Raw genomic sequence first — 17108 nt, 5'->3', positions numbered from 1 at the left:
GAGGTTTGTGTTGATTCTAGGTATAATGGACCAGTCTTGCCTTTTGTCTTTATATAGAACTTAATTCATCTCCGGCCGGAGTCCTGCTTGGCTGCTCTAACTCCTTGCCTTACCTCAGTTGGCTCTCTCAAGTATTCACTTGGTCGTCTCTTGCTCTCACCATTTCAAGGTGTTGGTGATGCTCATATATTTCCAATTCATAATGAAACGGAATGACTTGGTACATATGTTTAATTATATATTTCTTTTGGTTTGGAATTTATGACTAAATATTCTTATCTGTATACAGCTTAGTAGATTAGTCAACGGTTAATGTTGGAAGGAAACACATTGACATTTTGTGATTTAATTAATTTTAATTACAAGCTTAACTTTAGTGCACGTGTTAGGCATTGACTGCTTGCATTCTCTCTTATAGTCTAGGATTAATATTGAACCTGAATTTGAGGTCTTAATTGTTTATGTTCTGTTTATTGTGGTTGAGACATGAGACCGCTGGTAAGACCAATATTCTAACTTATAAAGACCTGTGCACTGTTTTATGTTAAATTATATTATATTATAATTCAAATAAACTTTTTTTTAATATTATGGCCCGGGTGTACTTATATATTGATTATATATTTGAGAGCCTTCTACTGCACTTATGTAAAGGTTTATTTTGAGATAAAGGCCCACATTATCATCTGTCCTCACAGCCACATTAACAAGTGCTGGACACGCAGGTTATGTTTAAACTACTGTGAAATAAGTCATTTATCACTGATGCAAGATCGAATTAGTCATCCCGAAGTCTGTAAATACAAACCGAGCTTACTTATTGGGATTCTAACTTGTATAAGACTTTATACAATAAACTTTTCTGATCGGTTAAACGTTATGGCACAGCGTTGAAGGACCCCACCAAGTTCAGGCGACGACCAGGACTATCAGAGTAAATCATGTTGCTGATAACTATGTTATACTCTGGTCTGTTCCTTAGCTGAGAATTCCCGTCAGGCAGGAGCAGCAACACCTGCAAGGTAGAGGAGATACTTAGCCAGAGATTGAGATCTTGAAGATCACTTTGCCGTATTGTCAAGAGTGGCAGCAGGAGAAAGCCACGTGAGCTTGTGACTAACATGCACTGACAAACATTGGCCTCGCATATATTTAAGAAAGATCACGTTAATAAAGTTCAATATAAAACAAGAACGTTTATAGCATTCTTGATACACCCTAAGTAACCAAGCACAGTACCCTACATGGTATTCTTGCCACGCCATAAGTAACCAAGCACAGTACCCTACATGGTATTCTTGCCACCCCATAAGTAACCAAGCACGGTACCCTTCATGGTATTCTTGCCACCCCATAAGTAAACAAGCACAGTACCCTACATGGTATTCTTGCCACGCCATAAGTAACCAAGCACAGTACCCTACATGGTATTCTTGCCACGCCATAAGTATCCAAGCACAGTACCCTTCATGGTATTCTTGCCACCCCATAAGTAACCAAGCACAGTACCCTACATGGTATTCTTGCCACGCCATAAGTAACCAAGCACAGTACCCTGGATAACAAAGGAGCTGAAGAACCTTTTAGGTAGAAAGAGAGCTTGGTACAAAATGATTAGGTATGAGGAAGTCAGTTTAGAACAAGAATTCGTAAAACTGGTTAGAAATGTTAAAAAAGAGATAAGAAGGGCAAAAAGAAACTATGAAGTTCGCAAAGCAGGGCAAGCAAAGACAAATCCTAATGGATTTTTTCAGTTGTATTGAACTAAGAGTAGAAAAAAGGATTAGACCATTAAAAATTTAGAAAGGTCAGATAACTTTGTAATGACGAAGATATGTGTAGTATTTTTAATAAATATTTTATATCAGTAATTTACTAATGAGGAACAGAACATTATGCCTTCAGCCGAACAAGTCTATGTGGGTGGGGACGAGGACAGGTTGACTAGTTTAGCAGTTATCAATGAGGATGTTATTAAACAAATAGTGAAACTCAAACCAAAGAAATTCCCAGGGCAAGACGAAGTGGTTGCCAGGATGCTTAAAGAATGAAAAGAAGAGCTTTGCGAGCCATTTTCTACCATATTTAATAAATCATTAGAGTCAGGCAGAGTGTCAGAGTCGTTGAAAGTTGCTAGTGTGGTACTAATTTTCAGGAAAGGAGATAGATCACTTGCGTAAAACTATCGGCCTAACGCCTAACTTGTGGGAAAGGAGCTGATAACGTTTATTGTAGGAAAGTTACTTGAATCGATAATTGCAAATACCATTCGCCTTCATCTTGAAAAGCATAAATTAATAAATGATACACAACATGGTTTTTACAAAATGGCCGTTCATATTCAACAAACTTGCTATCCTTTTATTCAAGCATAGTTGAGGCAGTAGATTGTGGTAAGGATTGTGATGTTGTGTACCTTGACTTTAGCAAAGCTTTTGATATAGTGCCACATGAATGACTGATTAAAAAGATAGAGGCTCATGGTATTGAGGGTACTACAAAGGGCATGGCTATACCAAAGGAAACAAAGAGTTAGTATAAATGTGGTTAAGTCAGAGTGGGAAAATGTTGTAAGTGGAGTGCCTCAAGGCTCTGTCCTGGGACCTCTGTTGTTTATAATATATATAAATGATTTAGATTCAGATTTAAGCAGCAATATTTGTAAATTTGCCAATGATATAAAAATCGGGAGGGTAATAAACATGGAAAAAACTCACTATCACTTCAAGAAGATCTAAATAAGGTTTTGAAATGGTCAAAATTTTGGCAGATGCAGTTTAATGCTGACAAATGTAAGGCTTTGAGGCTAGGGAATGATGATAGAGTTACAAGATACGAGCTAGATGGTGTTGAGATTGCGAAGTCGGATTGCAAAAGGGATCTGGGAGTTATGATCACTAAGAATTTAAAAAAATCAATGCATAAAATTTCGTAATAATGCAAATAATACACTAGAATTTATTAATAGAAGCATTAGTAATAAGACACCTGGTGTTGTTTTTCAGCTATATCTGCTTTGGTTAGGCCCCATTTAGATTATGAAGTTCAGTTTTGGTCGTCGTACTATAGAATGGATATAAATTTACTTGAACACGTCCAGCATAAGATGACAAAGTCAATCCAGCAAATTAGAAACCTGTCATGAAGAAAAATTGACAATGCTTAAATTACTTTCGTTGGAAAGACGAAGAGTTAGGGGTGATATGATTGAGGTTTACAAGTGGATGAATGGCAATAACAAAGGGGATATTAATAGCGTTAAAACTAGCAACACAAGACAAAACACGAAACAATGAGTATAAATTGGATAAGTTTAGATTTAGGAAAGACCTGGGTAAATACTGGTTTGGTAACGGTTTTTTTTTTTTTGGCCGGGATATTCCTGGGCAGGCCCTAAGCCTCTGGCTGGCCCACTAAAACTGGGTTGTTGATTTGTGGAACCAATTACCGGGTAACATGGTAGAGATGGGGTCCCTCGATTATTTCAAGCGTAGATTGGACATGTATATGAGTGGGATTGGGTGGCTACAAATAGAAGCTGCCCCATATGGACCAATAGGCCTTCCGCAATTGCCTCTTATTCTTATGTTCTTAAGTGAGGTTCACTGATTGTTTCAAGCGTAGGTTGGATAAATATATTTGAATGAGATTTAGTAGATATGAATAGGAGCTGCCTCGTATGGGACAATAGGCTTTCTGCAATTTCCTTCATTCTTATGTTCTGATGCTCCATGTATAAGTCGTCTGCGACAGAACATAAGAATAAAGGTAAAAGCAGAAGGCCTATTGGCCCATACGAGTCAGCTCCTATTTATATCTACCCAATCCCACTCATATACATTTCCAACCCATGCTTGAAACAATTAAGGGACCCCGCCTTCACCACGTTACGCGGTAACTGTTCCACAAATCAAAAACTCTGTTACCGAACCTCGATACACTCCATTTACAACATTTTCCCACTCTGACTTAACCCCATTTTAACTAACTCTCTGTTTCCTTTGGGGTAGTCATGCCCTAATCCAACTTAATATAGCACCCCCAATACCATGAGCCTCTATCTTTTTAATCAGTCTTTCATGTTGCACTGTATCAGAAGCTTTGCAAAAGTCAAGGTACACAACGTCACAATCTTTACCACAATCAAGTGCCTCAACTATGCTGGGATAAAATGATAGCAAATTTGTTAAACATGAACGGCCACTTGTAAAACCCATGTTGTGAATCATTTATTAATTTATATTTTTCAAGATAAAGACGAATGGTATTTTCAGTTATCGATTCAAGTAACTTTCCCACAATTGACGTTAGGCTAATTGGCCGATAGTTTGACGCAAGTGATCTATTTCCTTTCTTGAAAATTGGAACCACATTAGCAACCTTCCATGACTCTGGCACTGGGCTTGACCCTAATAATTTATTAAATATAGTAGACAAAGGCTCGCAAAGCTCCTCTTTGCATTCCTTAAGCACCCTGGCAAACACTTCGTCTGGCCCTGGGGATTTGTTTGGCTTGAATTTCACTATTTGTTTAATAACATCCTCCCTGGTAACTGGTCAACTAGTCAACCTTTCCTCTTCACCACCCACATAGACTTGTTCGGCTGAAGACATAATGTTCTGGTCTTCTTTAGTAAATAGAGATAAAATATTTATTAAAAATATTACAAATCTCTTCGTCATTATCTGACCTGTCTCAGTTTTTAATGGCCCTATCCTTTCTCTAATCTTTGTTAAATATAAATGGGGAAAACCCTTTAGGATTTTTCTTTTCTTGCATTGCTCTGCGAACGTCATAGATTCTTTTACCCTCCTTATCTCTTTTTTTAACATTTCTAACCAGTTGAACGAAATCCTGTTCTAAACTGATTTCCTCATTCCTAATCCTTTTGTACCAAGCTCTCTTTCTACCTTTAAGGTTCATCATATCCTTTTTTATCCATTTTGGGTTATTATTATTCGGTCTATTCAATTTGCATGGTATACTACCTTCCTTTGCTTTGCTTAGAATATTTTTAAATAAGTTCTATTTTCAATTATCATCGAAATTCCTTTTTACATCACCCATCTCTGGATTCACGTCTCACTCCAAGACAAGCCCACCCCCCATGGTCAAGACTTTCCAATCTATTTCACCCAAAAAAAAATCTTAGACCATTAAAATCAGCTTTTCGAAAATCTGGTACTCTAACAGAATTTTCTATTACAAATCTATTCCATTTTACGTAAAATCTTATTTCATTGTGATCACTGTTCCCTAGCTCACTCCATATTTCGATTTCATTAATTTGTTTCCCAATTGTTAGCACTAAGTATAAAATATTATTTTCCCACGTTGGTTCCTTAATGTGTAGCTTAATCTTCAATTAATTCTAGAAATTCTCCTACTTCATTATTCCCTTGTTTTGTTCATTCAATTTATTCCACTAAAATTAAAGTCACCCATGACACAATTACTCTTAGACCTAGATGCTCTAGATATTTCCTCCCATAGGTAATTTGTTTCCATTATGTCCAAGTTTGGTGGTTTGTATATAACTACATTTATAAAATTTTTAGTTGTTTCGTTAAATTTTACCCAGATAGTTCCTGTGTGTGGCTCAGTTTTGATTCCCTCTTTGGGACTACATTTCAAAATTTCCCTAATATATATGGCTATGCCCCTCTTCTTCTAATATATCTACTTGCGTGAAATAATTTAAATCCGTTTATTTGATATTCAACTAATATTTCTCCATTTTGTACTTTCATCCATATTTCAGTAAGTGCAATATTACTTTTTTTTCTGTGCAGACAAGAGCGTTTAAATCGTTTAATTTGTTTCTTAGACTCCTACTGTTCTTGTAATATATCTTAATTGTACTGTTATTTAGAGGCTCTTCTCTTTCCCTGTTTATTTTGCCAATTTGTTTCCCCCACAAACACATACTTTTATTACTTCCCTTCTCCATATCCATTCCCATACCACTGTCTACTATCAGTTTAAACCCAAACAAATCCCTCCAACCACAGGTTCCAACGAGTTGGCAACAGCAACAACCTCAGCCCTAGATAGATGCACCCCATCACGAGCATGCATGTCATTTCTTCCATAGAAGTGTTCCCAGTTATCTATGAATGATATTGCATTTGATTTGCAATATTTGTCCAGTCGGCAGTAGACACCAAGTACTCTCGATAACCATTCATTTCCAACTCCCTTTCATGGATGAATGCCACATATGATTGTGATTCCTCCCCTTGCTCCTAATTTTATGGTGTCTTAAACCTCTGTATCAGTGCCTCACTCCTAACTCGTCCATCATCATTTCCACTGGCACTGATACAAATAATGTGTCTGTTTCCATTTCAAGCCATAATATTCAACTATATATTCAACAATATCATCCATCTTCTTGAGGTTATCTTGAGATGATTTCGGGGCTTTTAGTGTCCCCGCGGCCTGGTCCTCGACCAGGCCTCCACCCCCAGGAAGCAGCCCGTGACAGCTGACTAACACCCAGGTACCTATTTTAATGCTAGGTAACAGGGGCATAGGGTGAAAGAAACTCTGCCCATTGTTTCTCGCCGGCGCCTGGGATCGAACCAAGGACCACAGGATCACAAGTCCAGCGCGCTGTCGCTCGGCCGACCGGCTCCATGTTGTTAACAGTATCACAAATCTCTGCTCCCGGATAGCAAATCCTTAACCTGTTCCCCTAATCTCTGTCACAAAAAGTTCTGTCCAAATACTTCACCTGGGAATCTCCCACGACCAAAATTAGCGTAGGTGCTTCCTCTACTTGCTGAGCACTTTGAGGGACCTGCGCTTCCTTCGTTGCCTTTCCTTTCAAGCGAACTGCAGGCTCCCTACAGCACTCGTCTTGCAACATGGCGAATGAGTTAGAAGTACTTAGGACATTTGTAGATGGCCTTGTCAGAGTCTTCTTAAGGGGGCATATCATTCTAAATCGTTATAAATTGAAAGTTGTTCAATTTGCTTATACATTTTTTTATGAAATGGTTATAGAAAGGGCTGCAACTGGTCCAAGTTTCACCATCACACCCTAAACAGAAAAGGAGAAAAAAAATACACAACGTATTATGCAACGAATGTTCAACATTCTCAAATAATCTCAGGGAACACATGTGTCAACTAAAATGTCTACTATGTGCTGTAGAAGCACAAACTCTTGTAATAATTGTAATATGTATGTTCAATATATTTATATTTAAATTTTTTTTTCTTTTTCTTTTTTTTTCTTTTTTTTTGGCCAATTTTTTTTTCTCGTTTGTTATCAAGGGATTTGCATGAAACTTGCACACCTTGCTCAATGGATGCCTATCTGCATGGGTGCCAATTATGAACGAAATCTGTCGAATTCAAGCTCAGCTACAGGTGGCCGAACTTGGATCTTTATTTTACTCTGGAAAGTAATTTACACCTTCAAATTACTTCAGAGCTTTCATTTATTAATCAATTTACATGCAAATTACACCTGATATGTAGCGTTTGTGCTTCTACAGACTCTAGTAGACACTTTAGTCCAAAGTCTATTTGGTGATTTTATAAAAATTTATAAATATCATAAATTGCATATTTTTTTAGTAGGGTAACTTTGAAAAATTATATTATTGCACTCAACACTTTTTTGATAAAACTGATCACTAGAATCCTTTATTATGTCCTTAATTTAATATCTGAGTGTTATAGAAATGATTTTAGTTGACACATGTGTTCCCTGAAACTATTTGAAAATTCGTTGTTTATTTTTTTTCTCCTTTTCTGTTTAGGGTGTGATGATGAAACTTGGACCAGCTGCAGCCCTTTCTATACCCATTTCATAAAAAAAATTTATAAGCAAATTGAACCACTTTTAATTTTAAATGAATATGCCCCTTAAGACCCCTGTCTACCAAATTCCAAGACGAAAACTTTCTACTGTTGCTCTTCCTCTTGACCGCCCCCCCCCCCTCTTGTTGGTAGGGGGGGGGCGGGGTAAGAGAGACGACTGCCCCCTAAATGAGCCAGTATAGGCTGGTCCTTTGATGCGGTTGTACTGATGGGTAACCGCCTGGAGGAGACCTACTACAGGATTAGTGCACCTCCTGCAGATATCGGTGTGCTGTTGTGACTATAGTATACCTGAAAGTAAACCATGGAACAGCCTACCCGATATAACCACGCCGAGCTCGTGTTAAACTCACGACAGTGGTGGTAAATATTTCTGTTACATTATTCTGCCTTGATAATGGTCTAATGCTTCAACGGTCTTTATACCAAGTAAGAATGAATTATGTAGGGAACATATTCGCTCATTTTGTGTGCCTGCCAACTCGTGGGAGCGGGTTGTCTTCGAAAAGAAGTTCCTGTAAAATAGTCTAATAGGAGGTACAAGTGTTGTGTTAGTTGACAATTCAGAGGTTGCATGGCGTTTCACCTTTCTTTTTATGAGGTCTTCAACAAAACCATTAGAGAAGCTGTTGTTGACTAGGACCTGCCTTACCCTACCGAGTTCTTCATCGACTTGCTTCAATCCTGAGCTGTGGCTTACAGCACGGTCGAAGTAAGCCTTGACAACACTCCTCTTGTACCTGTCTGGGCAGTCACTATTGGCATTGAAGCACATTCCTATGTTTCCTAAGTGTACACTGCAGTGTGGAAGCCTCTGCTCCTTTCTGTGACTGTTACGTCTAGAAAATGCAGCTCCCCATCCTTCTCTATCTCGTAGGTAAAACTCAACACAGAATTCTGCTCAAATGCCTCCTTCAGCTCCTGCAGACGTCTGGCATCAGGTACCTGCGTAAAAATGTCGTCAACATACCTGTAGTATATGGCCGGTTTCAAGTCCATGTCAACTAAGACCTTCTGCTCGATGATACCCATGTAGAAGTTCGCAAACAGGACACCTAGGGGAGAACCCATGGCGACTGTGACGGTGTTCCCCCCCTTATATTTCTCCCACGCCTGCTGTAAGAGTCATGTCCACTTTACCCGAGCGTTCTCTACGTCACAGGCATCAGTTTGATATATGTGGGAGAGTGTAGTGTTCTCGAGGTGGCGAGAAATTTGTAAAAAAAAGAGTATTTTGGCCTGTGGTATAGGCCCTTTAGGAAGCCAATATGGCGCTGGCCCCTTCGTTTTGCCGCCAAAACTGTGTGACGGCAGTGGCGCCAGATTGGTCACCGACAGCGACGTGGCACAGAGAGCCAATGAAAACCTCTCTTGGCAAGTATGACGTCATGAAGGAAGGGGGGTCCGGTCATCACGCCGTGGTGGCACCACCAGTCTAAGATAGCACGTCAAGGAGGTCGACGTGCGCGGAGGGGGCCTGTCAGTTGGACAGTTTACCCCGTCTCCGGAGGACTTACGCATCACCAGCGGTCTGACAGCACCTGTGAGATCTTCCTTCGTTCACGTGTTGGACCAGAGAGGGAATTGACAGAATATTGAGCAACAAGTGCTCCCGGGACAGGTGTTGTGCAGGTGAAGTCTAGGCAGCAACGTATGCAACGGCTGATAGCTTCACAGTGATGACGTAGTGGCTGGGCCAGTCAAGGTGGACGGATGTGTGAAGGTTGATCCTATCAATCTGACAGTAATACGCCACTCCCGTGGATCTTACACGTCACCCGTAGTCTGCAAGTACGCCGAGAGGTCTTCTTTCATTCCATGTGTGGACCGAAGAGGGAATTGACGGCATACTGAGCATCAAGTGCTCCAGGGACGGGTGCTGTGTAGGTGAAGTCTAGGCAGTATCGTCTGGGACGTCTGATAGCTTCACAGTGACGACGTAGCAGCTGGGTCAATCCACTGGGAAGCAGTGAAAGAAGATATTAATTGGGAATCCGTACGACTGCAGCCAAGACGTGGGTTGGCAGCCATAGTTGGGAGGAGAAGTTGACGGCTGGGAGACCGACTCCAACCCTACAAGATGTGGAGGAGGAGCACGGACCCGTGGAGGTCAGAACACGGAGACGACGCGTTTATTTTGGGACGTTGATTGGGTTCTCGGAGGACACGACAGGGTGTGTGTGGGGGCGTTCCCAACACGAGGCGGGAGCCTAGACCAGGAGCTACAACTCAACTCTCACCGGAGGATAGGTGGAAGTAGGTGATTCTAGTTTCCCTCCCAATTCCCCTTTAGTCAGCTATATTATTTAGCTAGAGTATTTTGTATGTCGCGAGCAAGGCTCACCTATGTCACAGTAAGGCACAAGTGTGCAGAGTGGGGCTACATAGAGCACTCATGGTATCTATTATTATTATTGGTGTGTGCAGGCACCCGGAGTAATTGATGAATTTACTGTGTTGATAATGTCTTTCATGAGACTTTAATATGATCATTTAGTGAGAGAATATATATATATATGAATGTACCAGTATTTGGTGTTAGGCTATGTGCCCAGTAACTATATTATTACTATTATTGATATCTATGATTTATCTATATATATATATATATATATATATATATATATATATATATATATATATATATATATATATATATATATAAATATATATATATATATATATATATATATATATATATATATATATATATATATATATATATGTCTATGCTTGTGTATTGAATAACCATTCATGTGTGCAGTGATCAATTGAATATTCGCCCACGAAAGGAATTACTTAGAACTCCAGTAATATATAGTTGCATGCGTTATCATTAAATGAGGGGCAGTGTGTTATACCATGATAGTGAATTATTGTGTTCATTAATATAGAAATGTTTGATTGAGCTCAAGATCAGTGCAGCAAAGTATTTACGTTCTATTGCTATTGTCGCAGATATTGTGTTGTTTGAACATTTAGTGATCCTTGAGAATTTAAAGAAACAGGCATATTTCGCCAACAAGCAAGTGCAGTAAGAGATCAGGCAATGGGGGGGGGGGGGGGGAAGTCGCCCAGCTGATTTTTACATTGACGTGAGGGGGAGCATTGCCAGCTTGGCGAGTTCATGATTATATGTGGGAACGAGCGACTTACGCATGAAATAGCTGTTTACTTGTTGATATACGGATGTGATGTCTTGAGTTTTAAGTAAAACACAAAATACCTTGGCGTTTGTATCATCCCCTCCATATTTCTTGTGGCTATATAATACATGAAAGGAAATAGAGTGATAGAAATAAATACCTGCCTGATATCAGACCTATTGAGTGTGCTGTTGCCACTGTTACCACAAATCAACAAAAACCACTGACGTGTTACTGCACACCGGAAACACCAGTTGGCGACCTTGTGGTTAATAGTAGAGCCTTTTGTCGGGGCGGGCACACAGCTGTAAAGAGAACAAGCTGTGTTCTCACTCATTCTCGATCAGAGGCCGGTTGGGATTGACTGGGATACACTCCTGGCGTACAGTGGCGCCGCGAGGATAGAGTGAAGACCCGCAGGGCTACGGTGAGTGACCTTGTGTATACTGTTGCTCACCCTCTTATGGTGAACCCAGACATTAGCGACCTCGCCAGGATAACGATCAAGATAAAGGTTGCAGTTGTGGTACTTTGCAGTGGTATTAGGTATCAGGTACAGGGTATCACTCATAGCACAAGATGGAGGATGATAAGGTAACAAGGTTCATTGACACTAGAGATGAGCAGGTGCTGGAGGAGTGCACCAAGGCACAGCTACAATTGATAGCAGACCACTTTAGGATGAAGCTGAGATCTTCCAAAGTGGGAGAGAGAAGACTGGAGATCATGGCACAGCTCAGGGCACGAGACGAAGCTTTGATGGGGGGGGGGAACGGCCACAAACACCTGCCAGTATGGGAGAACATCTGAACATTGGTGGGAGCAGCAGAGGATCCAGCGGCAGCAGGCGCTGTGTTAAGCTGGAGATAATGAAGCTGCAGATGGAAGCACAACTGAAGCGGGAAGAACAGGAATGAGAGGCACAGCTGAGAAGGGAAGAGCGAGAAGCAGGGGCACAGCAGTGCAAAGAAGAGCGAGAAGCAGAGGCACAGCAGCACAAAGAAGAGCGAGAAGCAGAGGCACAGCTGTGCAGAGAAGAGCGAGAGGCACAGCTGCGCAAGGAAGAACAAGAGCGAGAAGCACAGCTGAGGAGAGAAGAAGCGCAACAGAAGCGTGAGGAACAAGAGTGAGAAGCACAGCTGAAGCATGAGGAGCAAGAGGCACAGTTGCGCCGAGAGGAGCGCGAGCTAGAAGCTAGGCTGAAACAGCAGGAGATAGAAGCTAACAAGGATATGGAGCTGAAGCGAGCTGAGCTACGGCTAGTTCCACCTGTTCCGCCACAGCAGGAAGACCGCCGAGTGAGGGAGCGAGATTTGCCGGTCTTTGTACCAAATGAAGCTGAAGGTTTCTTCGACCACTTCGAGAGGGTCGCCACCTTGAAGAAGTGGCCGAGGGCGGAGTGGGCGGAGCTGGTTCAGAGTAGGCTCACCGGTGAAGCTCGTGAAGCCTACAACATGCTCGACCTCAGGGAGTGCACCAACTACGATGCTGTAAAGAGAGCTGTGCTCCACTCTTTCAAGCTCACGCCGGAATGTTACAGGAAGAGATTCAGGGAATGTACCCGTTCGCCAGGAAAATCTTATGCGGAGACGGCGAGGGACATGGAGAGAAAGTTCCTGAAGTAGCTGGAGTCTGAAGGAGCGAAGTCGGCTGAAGAGGTCAAGGGGCTTATGGTCATGGAGAAGTTTATGTCCATGCTCTCTCCTGAGATCAGGGTTAGAGTAAAGGAGGCGGACATTAAGGACCTTAGAGCCGCGGCTGACAGAGCTGACATGCTGGAAGAAGCCCTGCGATCACACCGAGAGGGATGGCACCGACCGCCCGTACACTCCGGATATGGTAAAAGATATAGAAGGACGGACGAATGGAGGACGGGAGCGAGTTCTCCTGAGTCCCACCTCTCGAGTGGAGACAGGAGAGGCTCAAAGAGTGCTGTGGAGCCGGTAAAGAAGTCCCAAGCTGAGAGCTCAGGAGCTGTTGCTGAAACGGAGGAGTCGATGAATGGCGCGAGGAAGATCCACAGAAGAAGAAGTATCCGCTGCTACAACTGCGGAGTATTCGGACACGTCGCGCGAGAAAGCAGACACCCTGAGCAGCAGGGGAACGTGGCTTTCATGAGGGTCGAGGACCAGACGGCCGAGAGGGTGCGGGATGAACCCGTACTGAGTGGGGAGAAAAGAGTTCACCCATTCGTGTGTGAGGGAACCGTAAGGATGGGGGACGCAGACCCCATTCCGGTGAGAATATTAAGAGACACTGGGGCAGATTTTACCCTGGTGAGCGAAACCATGTTCCCCGAGGGTTACGAGAGTACCAGTGTGGGGGTGGCAAGTGTGACCACTGTGGGAGGCCCAGTGAGGATGCCCCTACACCAGGTGACTCTGAATTCTGATTATGGCTGCCAAACCCTTGTGGTGGGGGTCTGTGCATCAATGCCCAAGATGGAGACTCAAGTCATCTTGGGAAATGACGCATGTGGAGGATGTGTCCTCCCGAACCTCGTGAAGGGCGAGGAGTGCTTGGAGTACTATACGGAGACAGGTGGAGTGTTAGACGCCTGTGGGGACAAGAAAGGAATCGCCACGGTGGCGTTCCCGGTTTGTGCTGTGATTCCGAGGCAGTGCAACGGACACAGAGGGAGTGAACCTGATGGGGCTGAGGAGACGTCCGACAGCCTGGGAATCGATCACCTCTTCGTGGGACCCAGAGAACGAGTGGAGGGCGAAGGCAGCCCGGATGGTGAGTTACAGGTGACCCTCACCAATTCTCTAGGGGTGGACCGCACTCGTCTTGGAGAGTTGCAGCAGATAGAGTTCCCCGAATTGATTCATGAGGCCAATGGAGGACGTGTTGGTCCTGAGAGGGCCACTCATTTTTACATACAAGACGGCATGCTGATGAGAGTGTTCTGCGCAGAGCAGGGAACTGAGTGGGATGAAGCAGTATGCCCTGCGTTGTTTGCCATACGTAACGCAGTGGTAGGATCGTTAGGTTTCTCACCTTTCCAGCTGGTGTATGGACACGAGGTGCAAAGTCCTCTGTCCATGCTGAAGGAACAATGGACATCAGGAGTGACCGTGGGAACGGTCAACGGATACGTAAGGAGCGTTTCGCATTGGCGGCAGGAGTACTGGTTGGAGATTAAACTCATCCGAGGGAAAGGCAACGTAGTAGCAGATGCCCTGTCCTGTATACACTAACCAGACATGACTCTTATTTTAAGGGGAGGGGTATGTGACGGTGTTTACCCCCTTATATTTCTCCCACGCCTGCTGTAAGAGTCATGTCCACTTTACCCGAGCATTCTCTACGTCGCAGGCATCAGTTTGATATATGTGGGAGAGTGTAGTGTTCTCGAGGTGGCGAGAAATTTGTAAAAGAAGAGTATTTTGGCCTGTGGTATAGGCCCTTTAGGAAGCCAATATGGCGCTGGCCCCTTCGTTTTGCCGCCAAAACTGTGTGACGTCAGTGGCGCCAGATTGGTCACCGACAGCGACGTGGCACAGAGAGCCAATGAAAACCTCTCTTGGCAAGTATGACGTCACGAAGGAAGGGGGGTCTGGTCATCGCGCCGCGGTGGCACCAGCAGTCTAAGACAGCACGTCAAGGAGGTCGGACGTGCGCGGGGGGGTCCTGTCCGTTGGACAGTTTACCCCGTCTCCGGAGGACTTACGCATCACCAGCAGTCTGACAGCACCTGTGGGGTCTTCCTTCGTTCATGTGTTGGACCAGAGAGGGAATTGACAGAATATTGAGCAACAAGTGCTCCCGGGACAGGTGTTGTGCAGGTGAAGTCTAGGCAGCAACATATGCGACGGCTGATAGCTTCACAGTGATGACGTAGTGGCTGGGCCAGTCAAGGTGGACAGATGTGTGAAGGTTGATCCTATCAATCTGACAGTAATACGCTACTCCCGTGGATCTTACACGTTACCCGTAGTCTGCAAGTACGCAGAGAGGTCTTCTTTCATTCCATGTGTGGACCGAAGAGGGAATTGACGGCATACTGAGCATCAAGTGCTCCAGGGACGGGTGCTGTGCAGGTGAAGTCTAGGCAGTATCGTCTGGGACGTCTGATAGCTTCACAGTGACGACGTAGCGGCTGGGTCAATCCACTGGGAAGCAGTGAAAGAAGATACTAATTGGGAATCCTTATGACTGCAGCCAAGACGTGGGTTGGCAGTCATAGTTGGGAGGAGAAGTTGACGGCTGGGAGACCGACTCCAACCCTACAAGACGTGGAGGAGGAGCACGGACCCGTGGATGACAGAACACGGAGACGACACGTTTATTTTGGGACGTTGATTGGGTTCTTGGAGGACACGACAGGGTGTGTGTGGGGGCGTTCCCAACACGAGGCGGGAGCCTGGACCAGGAGCTACAACTCAACACTCACCGAAGGATAGGTGGAAGTAGGTGATTCTAGTTTCCCTCCCAATTCCCCTTTAGTCAGCTATATTATTTAGCCAGAGTATTTTGTATGTCGTGTGCAAGGCTCACCTATGTCACAGTAAGGCACAAGTGTGCAGAGTGGGGCTACATAGAGCACTCACGGTATCTATTATTATTATTGGTGTGTGCAGGCACCCGGAGTAATTGATGAATTTACTGTGTTGATAATGTCTTTCATGAGACTTTAATATGATCATTTAGTGAGAGAATATATATATATATAAATGTACCAGTATTTGGTGTTAGGCTATGTGCCCAGTAACTATATTATTACTATTATTGATATCTATGATTTATCTATATATATATATATGTCTATGCTTGTGTATTGAATAACTATTCATGTGTGCAGTGATCAATTGAATATTCGCCCACGAAAGGAATTTCTTAGAACTCCAGTAATATATACTTGCATGCGTTATCATTAAATGAGGGGCAGTGTGTTATACCATGATAGTGAATTATTGTGTTCATTAATATAGAAATGTTTGATTGAGCCCAAGATCAGTGCAGCGAAGTATTTACGTTCTATTGCTATTGTCGCAGATATTGTGTTGTTTGAACATTTAGTGATCCTTGAGAATTTAAAGAAACAGGCATATTTCGCCAACAAACAAGTGCAGTAAGAGATCAGGCAGTGGGGGGGGGGGGGGGAAGTCGCCCAGCTGATTTTGACATTGACGTGAGGGGGAGCATTGCCAGCTTGGCGAGTTCATGATTATATGTGGGAACGAGCGACTTACGCATGAAATAGCTGTTTACTTGTTGATATACGGATGTGATGTCTTGAGTTTTAAGTAAAACACAAAATACCTTGGCGTTTGTATCATCCCCTCCATATTTCTTGTGGCTATATAATACATGAAAAGAAATAGAGTGATAGAAATAAATACCTGCCTGATATCAGACCTATTGAGTGTGCTGTTGCCACTGTTACCACAATTCAACAAAACCACTGACGTGTTACTGCACACCGGAAACACCAGTTGGCGACCTTATGGTTAATAGTAGAGCCTTTTGTCGGGGCGGGCACACAGCTGTAAAGAGAACAAGCTGTGTTCTCACTCATTCTCGATCAGAGGCCGGTTGGGATTGACTGGGATACACTCCTGGCGTACAGTGGCGCCGCGAGGATAGAGTGAAGACCCGCAGGGCTACGGTGAGTGACCTTGTGTATACTGTTGCTCACCCTCTTATGGTGAACCAAGACATTGGCGACCTCGCCAGGATAACGATCAAGATAAAGGTTGCAGTTGTGGTACTTTGCAGTGGTATTAGGTATCAGGTACAGGGTATCACTCATAGCACAAGATGGAGGATGATAAGGTAACAAGGTTCATTGACACTAGAGATGAGCAGGTGCTGGAGGAGTGCACCAAGGCACAGCTACAATTGATAGCAGACCACTTTAGGATGAAGCTGAGATCTTCCAAAGTGGGAGAGAGAAGACTGGAGATCATGGCACAGCTCAGGGCACGAGACGAAGCTTTGGGGGGGGGGGAACGGCCACAAACACCTGCCAGTATGGGAGAACATCTGAACATTGGTGGGAGCAGCAGAGGATCCAGCGGCAGCAGGCGCTGTGTTAAGCTGGAGATAATGAAGCTGCAGATGGAAGCACAACTGAAGCGGGAAGAACAGCAACGAGAGACACTGCTGAGAAGGGAAGAGCGAGA

The 17108-nt window shown here is 43.4% G+C and overlaps 1 protein-coding gene across 1 annotated transcript in view; it reads right to left on the bottom strand.

The window, feature by feature from the left end:
- Positions 1-330: 330 nt before the first annotated feature.
- The window catches only part of LOC138364346 (uncharacterized), a 30473-nt gene continuing 13695 nt past the window's right edge, over positions 331-17108 (bottom strand). Inside the window, exon 3 of the mRNA XM_069323955.1 lies at positions 331-1015. Within this exon, the coding sequence (XP_069180056.1) occupies positions 878-1015 (138 nt within the window). The 3' untranslated portion in view covers positions 331-877. The remainder of the gene's footprint in view (positions 1016-17108) is intronic.

The sequence above is a fragment of the Procambarus clarkii genome, chromosome 2 (assembly GCF_040958095.1).
Source record: "Procambarus clarkii isolate CNS0578487 chromosome 2, FALCON_Pclarkii_2.0, whole genome shotgun sequence".
Classification (NCBI taxonomy): Eukaryota; Metazoa; Arthropoda; class Malacostraca; order Decapoda; family Cambaridae; genus Procambarus; species Procambarus clarkii.
Note: the sequence above shows the minus strand (reverse complement) of the source record. Positions and strands in the feature narration are given on the sequence as shown.